Here is an 18,960-nt window from a genome sequence, read left to right as displayed (position 1 = left end):
GTTAGAGAAAGAATTTCTGAAAAAGCATTTCCCAGTTGAGAGAAATAAATGTTTGAACACAGATTTACAATTTCTGAAAAACTGCAGACATACACGATTATTTAAAATCAATTGGGCACAGTAAATCAACTCCAAAAATAGTAAAATTTTAAGGGAAGTTTATAAACATGTAGATAAACATGTCAAAGAAAGAATTTCTTGAATATAACTTCCCATTTATGAAAACTTATCTATTTTGTAAAACATGCACGAACATGCACGAATAAAAAACATGATTTTGTAAATTCCATTAAACATAACAAATCAATTCCAAACTTGATGAAACTTTGCAAAATGTTTATAAACATGAAAACAAACATGTTAAAAAAATAAATTTTCAATTTTCATTTATCAATTGTGAAAACTCATTATTTTGTAAAAACATGCATGAATATGAATTTGTTAAGAACATGTTTTTGACAAAAAGAGTTTAAACGCATATTGAAACTTTATGAAATGTCTTCATAAACATTATAACACATGAATATAAAGTAAACATGGTCAATAAAACAATATCACAAAGTTTTCTCAAAATAGCTTATTTTGTGAGAAAATCCAATATTGTGTGTGTATATGATATTGAGCTTAGAGTATTAAACACACATAATATAAACCTATACTAAATTTACCCAAGTTTGATCTTGATCTTCATTGTAGCTCAACTTGGTATACATGCGGATGAAGCTTGAACTTGATCTTTAAATTTGAATTGTAAGGCTTCAACCCGACATTCCGCCAACCTCCATTTGATATGATCGTTATGGCGCAATCCATCCAACCTCCAAAAACGTTGTTTGTCTATAATAAATAAGAAAACACAAATACTAGACAAATAACATTAGTGGTAAATTATTTGTTAAACATCATCAAAACAAGAAGGCCAACAATCTCCCCCTTTTTGATAATGACAAACAATTTATAAAAAGAAATATATGCATGAAGGAAATGAATGTATAATTTATAATTCACATGCATATACACAAGAAAGAATATACTCATAATATTTCTCCCCCTTTGAAAACATCAAAAAGGAAAAAACCATATAGATGAAAGAGAGCGAAAGCCCCCCCTATCAATAAGCATGGGTGAGTATAACACATAAAAAGATATAGGGATTGCTCCCCCTATCAAAAAGTCATATAGAATATAAGCAATAAAAGGATCATGGTAAACATGTGAGCAAGCATACATGAATATGCTAAGTATCACTCACATACAAAAAGATAACGAGAACACATATAAATATCTCAATATGAAAATATTGTCTCATTAACAAAAACATAAAGATCAAAAATAGATTTATGAAATCAAAAGAAAAGGAACATGAAAATCATGTAAAAAATTTTCAAATGAAAACAAATCAACCAATGAAATCATAAATCACAAGTAAATCATATGAGAACATAAAACCAAATCATCATTGATTTTAAAAAAATCAAGAGAGGCAACCATATCTAGCTCTTGAGCTAATAATAACCCATATAAACATTTTAGCACCCGGCAAACAATGTTTGGGAATAAACACCCAATAACTCCGGAGAGTTATATAAACATAGTCCTCTCATCAAAACGAAAAAAATAATAATCATGAAAACAAAAGATTTGATACAAGAAAAATTGTTTTCATAACCAAAAGATTTTAAAGCATAATTTTCAAAACCAAGACAAGAAAAAAGTAAAAGTACTAAAATTCTTGGTTTAAAAATCATTTTGGCATCCAAAAATTCTTGGTGCCGGATTAGTTATCATTCAAGCTCAAAGCCCTAGGGTTATATCAAATTTGTTTTGGTACCCAAGTATTCTTGGTGCCGGTTTGTTTAGGGACATGACCCCTATCATTAAAGCTCAAAGTCCTAGGGTTATGAACCCTCTTAGACATATGTGGTGCACGGGATCGGTTATAGCAATAATCACTCAAATGACCCTTCCGATTGCAATATGTACAATGGAAATGAAGCATTTGCTTATGTTGACCATTAAAAGGTGCACGTGGAACATTTGCAAATAAAGATGGTCTTTTAAGATTATTTTGCAAATGAGAAACATTTTGAAACAATGTTGGTCTACTTGAAATATTTTGCGATTTAGAAACTTTTCGCAAATCAAAACAAAACTTAGCTAAGTGACCAACTCTACCACAAAAATCACAATGATACACATGAGCATGCTTATGATGAGAAATAGGTGCATGTGTGTGTACATGTGATGAAGAAACTTGATGAGATGCACAAGAAGGATTAATATTCTTATGTTTTTGTGCATCATAGCAAAATTTAGCTAAATGGCCTTTACGACCACAAAAGGAGCACTTGTAAACTTTGTTATACAAGTGTGCATAGTGTGTAGGTGATTTTGTAGCACTAGATTTAGCACACTTGTCCATAAGTTTCTTATGGTTATCAATGCATGTTTTTAAAGTTGAATCTAAGCATGATAATCGTTCCTTAACAAGATTCAAATCATCATTATGCACAACATCATTGATAATAGAAGTAGAGCATGTATGGTTATCAAAATCATTTCTAATAGCTACTACTTCTAGCATGACATTATCTCTTTCATGAGTTAACTTAGCAAAGTTTGAAAACAAAGTAATAAGTCATTGCTTTCTTTAAGCATAGTATTTTCATTTTCAATGACATTAAATTTGGACACTAGCTTCTCATGATCGGATTTTAAAACATCATGCTTGCTTTTTAAATCAATAAAATTTTTATGCAATAAGTTATAGGCATGCAATAATTTTTCACTAGCACAAGCAAGTTCATCACTAGATAAATCATTAGTGGTTTCAAACTTGTAAACCTCACTAGGGCTATCGCCTAGTGGCCGTGTGCATGATGCTCCACATGAACTTGAAGTCGGATCCTCCAAAGCTTGTCGGATCGCCTCCAAGTCCCCTTGATGTGCTTCAATAAATTTCCATAAGGTGTAAGCACTATCAAAATGAACAAACTTGTTAGACATAGATGAATTAAGAGCATTTAACAAATATTCTAACAAAATATTGTTCATTGTGCACATACGATGATCATTTTTGTTCCACTTGGATTTCTCCATAGTGGGCATAATATAAGCATCATCTATAATTTCCCATAAATCAAAATGTTTAGATCTAACAAATAATTTAAATCTAACACACCATTGGGCATAAGGGAAATTATCTAATCTAGGAGCAACACTAGAATCATAGCCTAAACAAGATGCATCATTCATATCCATAATTTGTAAAAATATGCAAGCAAGATACAAATGCAATCAAAACAAGATTAGCACAAAAAGATAACTTGGATCTTTAACTCAAGGCGATTAGACCTTAAATCAAAGAGCACCAAGCTCTGATACCAATTGTTAGACCCTAGAGGGGGGGTGATTAGGGTCTTATGCTAATCTAATCCGATTAAATGCCAATTAAAAATAATTAACAACTATATTCTTGCAAGATAGGTATACAATCTATTATGGGCAAGAATATGCAATATACACAAAGTGATATATCCTATATGATGAAATATATATGAGTATATGAGCAAGGATATATAAACTCAAGGGTAAACAATCTAAACTAGATAGTGGATGATATAGATAATGAGCTAATGACAATGGCGATATAAGATATGAACATAAATATGAAAGAACGCCAAAGCACACTCAAACAAGCAATATGATCACGGAGTTCGGACCTTCCGTCCTACGTCTCCGCTCCCCACTCCCGGGGAGAAATCCACTAACACAATCCGGTTTGGAAGCCGGAACTTCTTCTACACACTCGGTTTTCTAGCTAACCGAAAACTCTACAACTCACACTCTTGCAATCACACTCTACACCCACTAAGTGTTGGACCTAGCCGTGTCTCCCTCAAGTGCTCGGTTACAACCTCTCCCTAGGCACGTCAACCGACGCCACTCCTCTTGGGACGATCCCCGACTCTCACCACACACTCCTCACTCGGTGTACAAGTGTATTACAAAGTGATTCTCACAATAAGCACAAATATGACAAATGATTGTTCTCAAAACAAGGTGAGAACTCAATTAAGCTCACTCTCAATGTCACAAACCCACAACCCTAAATTATACTATGAATGTAAATACAATAAGCTCAAAAGGTTGTGTGTGAACAAAGAGTGCTACAGTAACCACGTCCAGAGAGTTTGGCGGTCGACCGTACCGGTCGACCGCTGGTACTGTAGCACTGCGTTTTAGTTTTGTAAAATCAATAAAAAATAGTAAAACAGCTCCAAAAAAATATAACATTTTGTGGGAAGGTTCTAGACATGTAGAATGACATTTTAGAGAAAGAATTTCTGAAAAAGCATTTCCCAGTTGAGAGAAATAAATGTTTGAACACAGATTTACAGTTTCTAAAAAACTGCAGACATACACGATTTTGTAAAATCAATTGGGCACAGTAAATCAACTCTAAAAATAATAAAATTTTGAGAGAAGTTTCTAAACATGTAGATAAACATGTCAAAGAAAGAATTTCTTGAATATCACTTCCTATTTATAAAAACTCATCTGTTTTGTAAAACATGCACGAACATGCACGATTGAAAAACATGATTTTGTAAATTCTATTATAACAAATCAATTCCAAACTTGATGAAACTTTGCAAAATATTTATAAATATGAAAACAAACATGTTAAAAAAAATAAATTTTCAATTTTCATTTCTCAATTGTGAAAACTCATTATTTTGTAAAAACATGCATGAATATGAATTTGTTAAGAACATGTTTTTGACAAAAAGAGTTTAAACGCATATTGAAACTTTATAAAATGTCTTCATAAACATTATAACACATGAATATAAAGTAAACATGGTCAATAAAAAAATATCATAAAGTTTTCTCAAAATAGCTCATTTTGTGAGAAAATCCAATATTGTGTGTGTATATGATATTGAGCTTAGAGTATTAAACACACATAATATAAACCTATATTAAATTTACCCAAGTTTGATCTTGATCTTCATTGTAGCTCAACTTGGTATACATGCGGATGAAGCTTTAACTTGATCTTTAATTTTGAATTGCAAGGCTTCAACCCGACATTCCGCCAACCTCCATTTGATATGATCGTTATGGCGCAATCCATCCAACCTTCAAAAACGTTGTTTGTCTATAATAAATAAGAAAACATAAATACTAGACAAACAACATTAGTGGTAAATTATTTGTTAAACATTATCAAAACAAGAAGGCCAACAAGTTACTGCTGAAGGATTCTCCCCGACACTTAAGAAGGTTGGATCTGACATTCGTGACAACTCCTCGAAGGTCAAGGAGTTGTCCGTCGAAGACGCACCGTTATTGACGAAAAGGGCTCGTGAAAGGCACCGTCAACATCTCGCTCGCCAATTCGCCAAGGCTTTAGATCAGGTGGACGGACTCTGTTACCAAGAGGATCTGGAGTTCAGAAAACGCCAAGTGGATAAGCCATCGCCACAACAAGCATCGGGGTCATCCTCCCAACCGTCAACTAACAAATGAATTCGTGTCAAACGAACTCGTTCCACTCTCGAGGAGCACATCTAGAAGCGCCGCGTACTTCTTGCACACACCCAGATCGTTATGCATAAAGCACAAGAATTACAAAAAGAAGAGGTGTTCAAAAGGCCACCAAGATCTAAGCAGTTTTGGGTGCCGAAGGCTAAGTCAGCACTTCTCCCCGACAAGAGACACCAGTCGTGTCTCTTGCTCGATTCCAGATCCAAAGCCAGTTCCCATCTTTCGTCAAGTTCAGATCTCGTTCCTTCACTACAACAGACAAGTCTTTTAGCGACCAACTTTTTTGCGAGAAAATTATTTTCCTCAACAAATATCACTTTCGACAAGGAAAACATTGTTTCCTCGGTAAATATCAGTAGGTATTCTACGAGGAATATATTTTCCTCACAGTAGATCACCTTCTACGATGAAAATTTTAGTTTCTCACTAAAGATAATCATGATTTGGTCTCCTAACTAGTTATTTTATTAGCGAGGAAATATGAAATTTTGGTGATGAACTTTTTCATCGTGAAATGCACATTTAACAAGGAAATAATCATTTCATCGCTGTTCTTTTAGCGGAAAATAGAGGAAAACCCGCTAAATGTAACAGCGACAAAGTATGATTTCCTCGCTGAAGATCCACAATCTACGAGGAACCGTTTTCTCATCAAAAGAATCAATTAGCGAGGAAATAATAGTTTCCTCATTATTAGTTTGGCGGGAAAAATAAAAACCCACCAATTTCAATGGTGACAAATTTAAGGCTTCCTCGCTAAAAGTTTTTGTTTTTACGAGGAACCGTTTCCTCGTTAAAAAGAACCTATTAGAGAGGAAATTATAGTTTCCTCACTATTAATTTGGCGGAAAAATTTGCAACACCCGCCAATTTCATTGATGACAAATTAAAGATTTTCTCGCTAAAATTTTTGTTTTACGAGGAACTATTTCTTCGTTAAAAAAACCAATTAGCGAGGAAATAATAGTTTCCTCATTATTAGTTTGGCAGAAAAATATGCAAACCCCGTTAATTTCAATAGCAACAAATTTAAGGCTTCCTTGCTAAAAGTTTTTTTTACGAGGAACCGTTTTGTCGTCAAAAATAACCTATTAGCGAGGAAATTATAGTTTCCTCATTATTAATTTGGCAGAATAATGTGCAACACCCGCCAAATTCATTGACGACAAATTGATGGTTTCCTCACTAATTTTTTTTGTTTTATGAGGAACCATTTCCTCTTTAAAAGAATCAATTAGCAAGGAAATAATAGTTTCCTCATTATTAGTTTGACGAAAAATATGCAAAACCTGCCAAATTCAATGGCGACAAATTTAAGGCTTCCTCGCTAAAAGATTTTGTTTTGCGAGAAATCATTTTCTTGTTAAAAAACCAATCAGTGAGGAAATAATAATATCCTCATTATTCGTTGGCGAAAATTTTGGTGGGAATTTGAGAAAAAAGTAGGCGGGTACTCAAAGAAAAGAGCGGGCCTCTAATATCAATGGCCTAACAAATGTCCATATACAAGTCAACAATCGTGGGCCAATTTAATTTTTTTTTTGAACAAATGTCCAGCACGAGGTAAAGCTCCAGTATGGATAGAAATATGGATTTGGTTTGTCTGGTTGATGGTTCATTTTTATAGGTTTTTGCACAATTCACATGAAGATTAACAACCAATTAATATTTATTCAGGTTCAAAGGGATCCCAATTATAAAGGATTGCTCACAAATCTGATAAGATTTTCCCCCATTTATTTTTACCCCAAAAAAAAGAGGGAAGACATAAAGCCCCGTTCTCTCTATTTCTCTCTCTCTCACACACACATCAAAACCCCCAAACCCGACGCGTCGACGATCCTTCCCTTTCTCCCCCCAAATCAGACCTCGCTGCCGATGCCGGAGGTCGCCACAGCCGCTAGAGGTCGCTGCCTCCATCGAAGGTCACCGTCGCCATCAGGGCTTGTCAATCTTGCAATTTTCCGTCGGATCACCCTAAAAAAACCCTAATTGTTCCTCCCCAAATCGGACCCCGCCGCCTCTCCTGTCTCGTTTCAAAAATCCTAATACCCTCATCAAAGGAATGGGTTTCCCCTTCAACCTTACCAAGCTTTGCCCTCAACTCTAGGTCCATCGTTTTCCCTAGAACTTCTGCGTTTAAAACCCAGGTAATCATACTTTAATATTTTCTCTAAGAAACAGTAGTCTGTCATTTGAGAACACTAGTAGAAAATTCTACATTCTAGACGGAACATCCTAGACAAAAATTTTTCCGTCTAGTTTGCTATTAAACTAGACAAAAATTTTCGTCTAGGAAAAAATATTCTAGACAGAAATTTCCGTTACAATAGCATCTTAGACGGTTTTAGTGTTTTTATTTTTTATTTTTAAATGGGGCTAACATCCTAGACGGAAATTTCTGTCAAGAATGTATCTTAGACGGAAATTTTCATCTAGGATGGTGGGTCCCATAAGAGGGCACGTTCCTCTTAAAAATTTCATTCCCGAATTTCATTTCCCCGCCTAAATTCTCAATCTCCGGTTCAAACCCCATATAATTTCATTCCCAAATACTAATGATGATTGCCCTCTTCCTTCTATCTCATTCTCCGGCCACTTAAAAAGAGCAAAAAAGAAAGGAAAAGGAAAAAAACCCTGATCGACCTTTTGATTCTCCTCCAATAAGATCACAATGGAGAAGATGAAGAAAACGATCGAGGGCGGCGGCAGCGAGCTCTTTATCTGCTTCACCTCCCGCCCCTCCTCCTCCTCCTCCTCCTCTCGATCCCTGCTGGCTGATCCCGACAAGCCCAAGGAGCCACAGGTAACTGATCTCTCGTCTCCAATCTCGATTCGGATTGTAGCATGATTGGGATTTAGTAGAAATTGCTTTACAATGGATACATTCAAACCGCTAAAAAAAATCCAAGAAACATTACCATCGATGGTCTTCAAAATGTATGCAAGTTTCTAGAACAGTGGATACATTCAAACCTGCAGTGGCAACTTCGAGGATGCATGTATCAATGTAGTGCACGCATTGCGCGTATTTTGCAGCACATAGCGAAGTGCGACAAAAATGACTGTCGTTGCATTACAGTGAAGAAATGGATGGGTCATTTCACATCATGTTGCAGAAATTGCTTTGTTTGTGGTCCAATTTATGAGGCAGTTTTCAAGCAAAATTATTGTAAAAGGAAATCGCCAGTTCTTTTTGATACTGAGACTGATGTTATGCGTCCTACTAAATTTCCAAGAGTTGATGATGGTGGACAATTAGTAGATGTGGTGAGAAGATATGTACATCAATTTCAGGATACTAATGAACAATCAACAGTTAATAATAACCATCGACGAGGAAATTTGTATTCAGGTACTGAAGTTCCATTGGATCCTCAGATGTCACGTTTTGCTCCCTTTTCAAGCCAACTCACTTCGGAGCAGGTTACAGAAATGAACTGGATGCAGACTCAGGGTATTAATCAGGTTAGTTGATGATTTGCGTGAATTCTGAATTAATGAAAATTTCTTTTTGAGAATTTTGAAATTCTGACTATGTTTTGTTGATTTCTGTGCAGATGGAAGTATATAGAGTTGATGCAGTAGATGGCTCAAATCCTTTTTATAATAGCCATGATACCGATAATTACAGCCAACAAGACCAAGTTCAGTTATGAATACTTCAGTATTTGACCTAAGTGCACAGGTTAGTTCATGAATTCTTTTTGATTGAGAATGCCCAGACTAACTATGGATTTGTTTAGAAGTTGTAATTTTACATTAACATTGTAATTCAGATAGTATCATAAACTCATAATTAAAGGTCAGATTTTTTGCAAAACATGTATGCATTAATTAAAATTTCTTTGGAGACATCTGAAGTTCTGACTATATTTGGTTAACTATTTCTCTGCAGAAGGAAACAAATGCAGCTATGTATGCGGATTTTTCTACATATACGATTCCCTTCCCCAGTGAAAATGCAGTAGAGCTTTCGAATCCTTCTCACGAAAATCATGATACCCATGATTATTATCCTGCAATTGAGCCTGCTGATGTGGATGAGCAGACCTATGAATACTTGCTAGAGGAAATCAGAATATTGGAGACTTTAAAGTCATCCTTAGTATCAAACTCAGCCTCTGCTTTTTGATCAAATTGAACACGGGTCTTTTCTTCAAAGAATTTTTCCTTCATTGCCGCATCAGAAGGGTTAATATCTTCAATCATTGAGCCTGCCAGTTCTTGGTTATCACTGCCATATTGTACATGATCATCGGATAGTAAGTTGATTTCCATCCCAGTTATGTCGTTTTGACAGCTGCTATGCAAATAAACTCCTGACATGTGAGTATAATGACCCATTGCATCTTAATCTAGCTTGCCTCATCCATTTTATAAATTATTACAGAGAAGTGGAAGATTTTGCACGGAGACTGAATTCTGATTGGCCTGAAAGAATGCAAGAAATCCTATCTCTAGGCCAGGATAAAAGGCTTGTTCCGAATTTGCTGAATGGGAATGGTTCCCTTAGAAGATACACAGGTTTGCCTTCTCTTCCATTCTCTGCCGTAGCATGCTAAAATTTATTGATAGCCTTTTGCATTACTTAACCTTTGAGGTGATCATTTTTTCTCTTGTTATTCTTATGTAGCATATGCACCAGTTCTATTAGAATCTTTTAATATTCTTTATCTATCACATTCAGGATCTCGAACCAAATTGGCATTTGATGCATGATAAGCTTCAAGCTGTCAAAAGCATAGATGATGTTCTTTCTTTTGAGATTCCTTTGCGCAACCACATATTGTTTGCATTTGTGTGCTACTTGATATAAAGATATGTCTGCGGTTAATTAATTGTACATTTCTTTTAACTCTGTAATATAGGTCATCCAGTTCCATGATTTCTACCTCTAGAAATGCTTAAAGGAATGCTTGTTTCTCTTGCCGCCGCAAGTTCTGAAGGTCAATTTTTTGTTATTGTTCTGAAGGTCAGTTGATTGTACATTTCTGAAGCATTGAATGTTCTTGACTCTTGCAGTTCCGATTGTAAATAAACATATAAATAAAAAATTAGTTATTATCTATGTTAACAATTTATGTATCGCTCTAGTGTTTTGGTGAATGTATTATTTGAATATAATTGAATTTGATATTGGAATATAATTAGATTGCGTTGAATATAATTGGATATGAATATGATTATAATTGGATATGAATATGATTTGGTGTTGTGCTATATTGTGTGCATGTGATATTATATGTCGTGCGAAAGTAGGTTCTGTAAAATAAATAAATAAATAAAATATAGCAAGTATCCTAGACGAAAAATTCCGTCTAGAATAGTATCCTAGACAGAATTTTCCGTCTAGGATACTAAAAAATTCTGTTACATGTATCCTAGATGGAAAAACCGTCTAGGATACTATTCTAGACGGAATTTCCGTCTAGGATTATCCTAGACGGTTTTTTTTCCGTCTTGAAATACTATAGATCGTATTTTGTTCCGTCTAGGATGCATTTCCGTCTAGGATACTATCCTAGATAGAATTTCTGTCTAGAATGTTGCATTCTCGACGGCAACAAACTAGACTAATATCCTAGACGGAATTCCGTCTAGGATAACTATTCTAGACGGAAATCTAGCTATCCTAGACGGAAAATTCCGTCTAGGATGCTTTATTATTTACCAGTGGAAACTTCTTAATATTTATGTTTATTTATTAATTATCGTTTGTGTTTCTCTCTTGTAGGTTGTTGCCTATGATTTCGGTAACAAACATAATATCTAAAGGCGCCTAGCATCTTACGGATGCAAAATCACACTTGTGCCATCAACATGGCCTTCTGCAGAAACACTCGAATGACAGAGATTAGAGTTAGTGCATGTCTTCAGTAACAAAGTGCTAATGATCAGCCAGTAGTAAACACCATAGATGAAGAACGATATGATAATGTGATGTCAGATATTAATCAGGAGCCTCCTCCAGGTATACAAAACATTATATACATATATTTTGAGAATTAAATATACGTATGTGTTATGTTCTTAATAAAAATTATGTCAAAGGTACAACCAAAAAGGTGCGAGGGAAGACAAGAGGAGTGAATGCAGATAAGGTGTTCTCCCAATTGAATTCTAAAATACTTGTGACTCTGACGGAAGACAAGAGGAGTGAATGCAGATAAGGTGTTCTCCCAATTGAATTCTAAAATACTTGTGACTCTGACTAAAGAAAATGACAGACCTACGGGCCCTTATGTTGAGATGGTTGCAAATGAAATTGGTTACACAATTCGAAACTACGCCCCACTGAATTTGAAAAAAATAGAAGAAGATTGAAAAAGTAGATGTGGAGAACTTGATCAAAAGAATGCAGGTTAGTGATGATTTTTTTTGCTAAAGGCATTATATTGGTTGCTTTGATTTGTTATATTTAGTTTGACATGAAATTATGCCTGTGCAGAATAAGTTTGAATTTGACATGTCGCTCCCTTGGGTCCAGAGATATGTAATTACAACATGTCAGACCATATATTGTAATTTTCGTTATAAGTTGAAGAAACATTTTGAGCAGTTTTCAACAATTGAGGAGGCAATTGAAAATAAACATGAAGCTGTTAAGACTCAGGAAGAATGAGAGTTTCTTTGCACTCATTTTTCTAGTGAAAAGTTTAAGGTACAATATTCTTTTTTTATTTTTCTCCACGTATTACATTTTTTCTTTTTTCATTTACTTCTTTCTAACTGTATGTCTTAATAATTTTAGATTCACTCAGAGAAGAATGTTCTTAATAGGTCAAAGTTGACATATCACCACAAAGCTGGGTCAAAATTATTTATGTCACACCAAGAGCAAATTGTAAGACACTTTTTAGTTTTGCTTATAAATTTGTAACTTAATTGTGTACATATATATATGCTGAAAAAGAAAATATGTTTAAATGCAATTGGCAGCACATACTAGAGATATGCAAGGTACAATTGATCGTTTTGAAACAGAGTATAGAAGCATAAAAAAAGGATGGGACTTGGGAGCAAAGGAAAAATGGGTAAGTAACGTGTCAATGATGCATGCTTTTATAACATTTTAAGAATATAGGTGAAACTAATATTACTGTTCTAAAGAGGATTATATTGATTAGGTTGTAATTGAGAAGTTACATATGATTGAACTGGATATATTTTTTTACTTATAGGATCAATTGATTAAGATGCGAGCAGATACCACTCAACCTGATGGAACTCGAATAATGACAGATGAGGAAATTTGTGCATAAGTTCTCAAAGTCAAATCAGGCTACATTAAGGGCTGTGGTTTTGGCCCTAAACCATCACCATTAAGGTTCTCTCGTTCTTCGATGAGTGAAATGTCTGAAAAGAATAAAGAGTTGCAAGAACCATCACCATTAAGGTTCTCTCGTTCTTCGATGAGTGAAATGTCTGAAAAGAATAAAGAGTTGCAAGAATAGCTTCAAGAGACCCAACAACTATAAAGAGTTGCAAGAATAGCTTCAAGAGACCCAACAACTTGTAGGAACTCAACAACAAAAGATCGATGCACAAAATGAGGTAATACAAAGATTGGAGGAGCAAACCAAAAAGTTTGAGGAGTTTATGGCTAATTTTTCCAGGCAACATCCATCAGCTTAGTATTCTTAGTGAACTTAAACTTGGAGAAATATTCCTTTGATCGTGTTGTATTTGTTATTGCTTTAGACTAGCATTGTTACTTATGATAGAAACTTGATTGCTTTATTTATTTTAATTGTTTTGATGTACTGTGGTGACAATTGATGACAATTATTTATATTTTGAGTATTTTTCTCGTAATGGCATTATTATTGATGAAATAAAATTTCCTCATTATAAGTATACTGCTTACGTCGTCAAAAGAATATTTCCTCGTTATAGAGTATACTGCTTACGTCGACAAAAACATATTTTCTCTCTATAGTGATACAACCTATAACGGCAAAAGTAATTTTCCTCGCTATAGACCATATAACCTATATCGACAAATGTAAATTTCCTCGTAATTGAATTTCTTTGGCGAGGAATATGGGGTACAAGCTACAACGACAAATTTAAATTTTCTCGTCTTCGAGTCCCTTTACTGAGAAACTGTTTCCACGAGAAAAAGATACATATAATGAAGAAAATCAATTTCCTCGTTAAAGAGTTACCTTTGGTGAGGAACGGTTTCCTCGCTAAAAGATACTTACAATGACGAAAATAGTTTTTTATTACTTTTATTATATATAAATTAAATATTATTCACGTATCATTAGCGAGGAAACTATAGTTTAGCGATGAAAAAGGTATAAGATTAGGTGAGGAAAAATATCGAGGCTAAAGAGTAACAACGAGAAAAGAATATATTCATCGCAAAAAGGATTTCGCGAGAAATTATAATATTCTTCGCAGAAACTTTTCTTGACCACCCTACCGCGAGGAAATGGTGACCAAAGTTTTTTCCTCGCCAACACACTACGGCGAGGAAATCTCGACTTTCAACGACAAACTTGTTCCTCGCAGATTAGCTTTTCTGTTGTAGTGCTTCTAATCTTGCACCTCTGGTAAAGCTCCACGACAGTATGGACATATCCAAAGGCAGGAAAACAATGGCAAACCGCCTAGGTCCTTTGCACGAAGATCGAGGCAAGGTTCTCGTTAGAGAACGCTTGGGCCCAGTGAAGGAACCCCGAGCAACCATCCAGACTCGGGGTCATACGCGACCTCCTAACAAGCTGATTCTCGTGACCACCTGCTTGGGGGTGCGTACAAAAGGCCAGGAGCCCGTTAGGGTTTCACCCTCACAAAGGTGTGATCCCAAACGTGTGACTCCTGTAAATGCCAACAAGGCAGCAAATCCTCAGAAGGAAACGTGTTTGTCAGATGATGACGTTGTATCTGAGAAGTCATGCCAACACAAGATAGATTGCTCCGGTCATCACGCCGATGAGTTATACTATCAGGCTGGGGGTACGAACAGATCTCGAAAGAGAGATACCTGGGGACAGACTTTCATTGTCCGTGCGTCAAACTTATCCGGGTAGTATTATTAGAATGTAGTTGCCCCAAGACCGCGCCACAGAGGGTCTCCGTATTCCAAAGGTTTTCCCCTGAAGCATTGAAACCATGGTTGGCAGGGGGTAAGTCAAGGCGTTTCCGTAAAAGAAAGTCAACCGGTCAAGATAACGAATTCCTTGAAGTCACTATCAATATGGTTGACAGAGAAAAGTCTGCGATTGCTTCAAATGGCACTAATCCTGATATTTTTTAGGGAAGAAAAGTCAATTCAAGAATAGCCTAACGGATGTCTTGGCTCCAGCTAGAAGCCATCAAACATAGAGTTGACCCAAGGATGCATGAAGGACTGTCTTCAGAGGACGAACTTTTAGATACTTGCTCCACAATCACCTCCGATGACACAAATTCTAGCGTGGGACAAGCTCGGGAAGTGTTTATGATCAACACCGAGCAAATGACCAAAATTCTCGAGGATGCTCTAGCCAAGCCAAGCTCGGGAAGTGTTTATGATCAACACCGAGCAAATGACCAAAATTCTCGAGGATGCTCTAGCCAAGCAGAAAGAAGCATTCAAAATTAAAATACACCGAGCAAATGACCAAAATTCTCGAGGATGCTCTAGCCAAGCAGAAAGAAGCATTCAAAATTAAAATAGAAATGGCTATACAACGGATGAAGGAAGAACATAACCAACAACTTCAAGCTCTGTCCAACCAGATTGGTGAATCCAGTCATCTCAACAATGTTAACCAAATATATAGCAATTCAGATGTGGATGAACACCTCAATGCTGATGATCCTCCTGTTAATCAAAATGCTGGGGATAGCCCCACTAATGATGATAACACCGGGGGTGGCCATGATGTTCCTCCTCGAAATCGACCAAGTAAGGATACGAGTGAGGATGAGAAAATGAAGGACCTCGAGAGTAAAATAAACACACTGATGTCTACTCAGGAGGTAAAAAAGATCGGTATTCCATGTCCCTATCCAAGAGAGTGAGAATTAATTCTATATCCAGCTAAGTTTAACATGATCAACTTCATGCTGTTCGATAGGAGGGGCTCGCCCACTCAACATCTAATTTACTTCAAGTCCCACTTGGGCGTGATTTTAGGGAATGAACCCCTGATGGTTCGGTCATTCATTGGCACTCTTTGTGAAGCTGCTTTTGATTGGTACTGCTGTCTCAAATCGGGGAGCATCAATAGCTGTGATAATATGGAGAACCTGTTCCTCAGCAATTTCTTTGACAATAACACTAAGGTGTCAATCAAGACACTCTTCGACAAGAAGCAGAAAGATAGAGAGTCAGTGGACACGTTCGTCAAACGCTTCCACAGCCAGGCAATAAACTATAAAGATCCTGTCACAGAGGAATTCATCTTGCAGATGTGCCACAATAATATTTCCATTGACGTGTTGGAAGCCCTGGGGGTCGAGCCATCCAAGACTTGGAAAGAGTTGAAGCTGCGTGGAGAACATGTCGAACGTTTCCTTAAAATAAAGAAGGCTGAGAAAGGCCAAACAACGTTTAACCATCCGAACTCAAGCTTTGCCTCTCGTAGTAAAGGAAAAATATCTGCAGCAGCTATTGATGTTAATCAGACGTCACAGCAGCAACCCCAGAGACAGCAAAATACTTCGGATCCGAAACTCTAAAAAGAGTACTCTTTCAAGAACGAAGACGTTCCAACCATTTTTGAATCCCTCCTTGAAAATAACAAGATTAAGCAACCACCTATCATAGATCAGGAGGAAGCTGATAATATTTCGAATCCAAAGTACCGTGCGTACCACAGGAGGATCCTTCATCCTACCAAGGCTTACTTTGCTCTTAAAAATAGCATCCAAACCTTGGTAGAAGCTGGCATCATAACACTAAATTAAGCTGAATTAATACTCCAACAGGGCACACGAGTATAAACTATTTTCCCTGACTCCAAAGAGTATACGAGTATAAACTGCTTCTCAATCCTTCAACATGTGCATGAGGATAAACTGCTCCCTGTATACTCCAATAGGTATATGAGTTTAAACTGTTTCCTACCTTTGACGAAAAGTTCCTAGAGAATTTTATATTCTTAAGGATAACCCGAACATCCGACTGAGGATAATGTGCTCCTCATTGGACCCAGTTTCGCAAAGAAAACTGGGGGTGGATAATTCATATAATGGAAAGTTTTCGGAAGAATGTTATATGTAATATTCTTATGGATAATCCGGTCATTACAAACAAAGTGATAAACACTAAACTCCCGCTATTAAAGTCTTGACATAGCACTGGAAATTTTAATTCGAATGGTCTATTACGATTGTCAAATCCCTTTCGTGTCAAGATCTCATCATTTGACATCAAAAACCCTCACTGAGTGATTCGTACAAGTCAACACTCCCACTGTGATTTATACTTTCACTCCCATTTGGTCAAACCTTTAAACAGTAAGGACCACAACCAAAATTCCCTCTCGATTCTTTCCATGAACGAGAGGTTTACAAATTGAACGATCAAACCTTTAAACAGTTAGGATCGCTCAAATCCCACATTTAGTTAAACCTTCCTATAGTTAGGGTCAAAGCTAAAATCTCCTCTTGATTCCTTTCATGAACGAGAGGCCCACTTTCAAATCGAGTGATCAAACCTTCCTACAGTTAGGGTTATAAAAACCATAATTCACTCTCGATAAACGAGAAATTTACCTTTAGTTTGGTAATCAAACCTTCCGATAGTTAGGATTATCTGAATCTTTTCGATTCTCAGAGTGGAGATCCCACTCTTAGTTTCACTCTTCAGATTCTCGAATTAGAGATCCCACTTTAAGTTTCCTTTGTAACTGGTGATAGAATATAAAATTTTTCCTCTCCAGTATCAAGTTCGTCTTTGTCCCAAGAGAATACATTATTTTTCAACTCCCAAAATCTGCGTCTTACACGTGCGGGGAATTTTATCCTGAATCCTAAGTAGGGATAAGTCAGCGCCTAACACGCGTTGCCTATTTAGTCTTTCACCGATTGAAGAAGATACCAGAATCTAAATCTGGGAACTTTTATCCCGAAGCCTAAGTAGGGATAAGCTAACGCTTAACACGCGTTGCCGGGTAGTCTATTCCCATGAGAAAGATGAAGTCTACGTATTTAATATCGTAGCACTAAAAGAGTTAACTCTTTTAGCACAACGTTATATGCGGAACGGATTTGAACAATCTGCATGCTAGCCTGACTAAAGGCTAATCAAACCCGTTGATGACTGAGAATTTGCCAAAATTTTTATAAATACGATAGTCATTGATGCACCAGCTCCATTAATTGGTTTCGTGACTCAAGGATCTGACAATTTTAGGATAAGATCCATTCGTGCAGATGAATTAGCTTTTAACAGTTGGTCCTACAGCCCTAACATTTGGGACCGTCACGCTCCAACGCCTTAGAGCATAAACTGTATAGACATCGATCAATACGTTGCGATGAAAGTCAACACCAGTTAACGCGTTATGATGAAAGTTAATGCCGGTCAATGCGTAGCCCTAGGTTAATACCGGTCAATACGTTACGATGAAAGTCAATGCCGATCGGTGCGAAACCCTAAGGTCAACGCCGATCGATACGAAACCCTAAGGTTAACACCGATCAATGCGTAGCTTTGAGTCAATGCTAGTCAACACGTAGCTCTGGGTCAACGCTGGTCAATGCGTTGTGACATAGATAATCAATTCAAAGTCAACTCAATGAACCAGCCAAAACCAACTCACCAATTTCGATTCGAGACTTCAACGACGGCCAGATGATAAACGTAATGCCTGAAGAACTTCAGTTATTCATCAAAATATTAAATAGACTAAAAATCAAAGAAGTCAAAGATCGAAGCTGACTATAGGTCCTTTCACACTGACTGAAGGTTGGACAGATCACATCCAAAGTATTTTAGGCTCTTCAATAAAAGAAATGAGACTGAAACACTTTGGAGGGGGTATCTATAGGCGTTAAAAATTGCCCACGGATTCCCGCACGTGGTTTTAGATAGAGAGAAGATGATGAACATCACTATCCGGGTCACAGAAGCTTAATTGATGTCGATAAACACATGAAGTAAGTCGATGAACCGTGTGAAGTAACGGAACTACAGAATAACAAAGATACGAACTGTTCGGGAGCTACGCTTCACTTATAAAAGACGAAGCGCCCCTCATGTCCCATCTACTCTACATATGATTCAACTATGGGAGCTTGTAGATCTCCTCGTTGACTTTCATACGCACTTTTAATAGCATAATTCTGAGTTCGGACGACGAAGATACAGCGGAAACAAACGGGATGCGCAAAACAGTGCCCCAGACCTTAACGGAGACACCGCACGTGCCCAGCCCGAGACACCCGTGGTGTCCCTAAGTG

At 36.6% G+C, this 18,960-nt stretch overlaps 1 protein-coding gene and 1 long non-coding RNA gene across 2 annotated transcripts; both read left to right on the top strand.

Annotated features, from left to right (window-relative positions):
- LOC109836262 lies at positions 8,228 to 9,213 on the top strand. The gene is made up of 3 exons (XM_020404123.1): positions 8,228 to 8,359; positions 8,419 to 9,021; positions 9,114 to 9,213. Exons 1-3 carry the CDS (start codon positions 8,228 to 8,230, stop codon positions 9,210 to 9,212), a joined length of 834 nt encoding a protein of 277 aa, XP_020259712.1. The 3' UTR covers position 9,213.
- On the top strand, positions 12,505 to 12,909 carry LOC109839781. The gene is made up of 2 exons (XR_002246742.1): positions 12,505 to 12,590; positions 12,738 to 12,909. It is a non-coding gene; the product is annotated as an uncharacterized LOC109839781 (long non-coding RNA).

The sequence above is a fragment of the Asparagus officinalis genome, chromosome 4, assembly GCF_001876935.1.
Source record: "Asparagus officinalis chromosome 4, Aspof.V1, whole genome shotgun sequence".
Taxonomy (NCBI): Eukaryota; Viridiplantae; Streptophyta; class Magnoliopsida; order Asparagales; family Asparagaceae; genus Asparagus; species Asparagus officinalis.
Note: the sequence above shows the minus strand (reverse complement) of the source record. Positions and strands in the feature narration are given on the sequence as shown.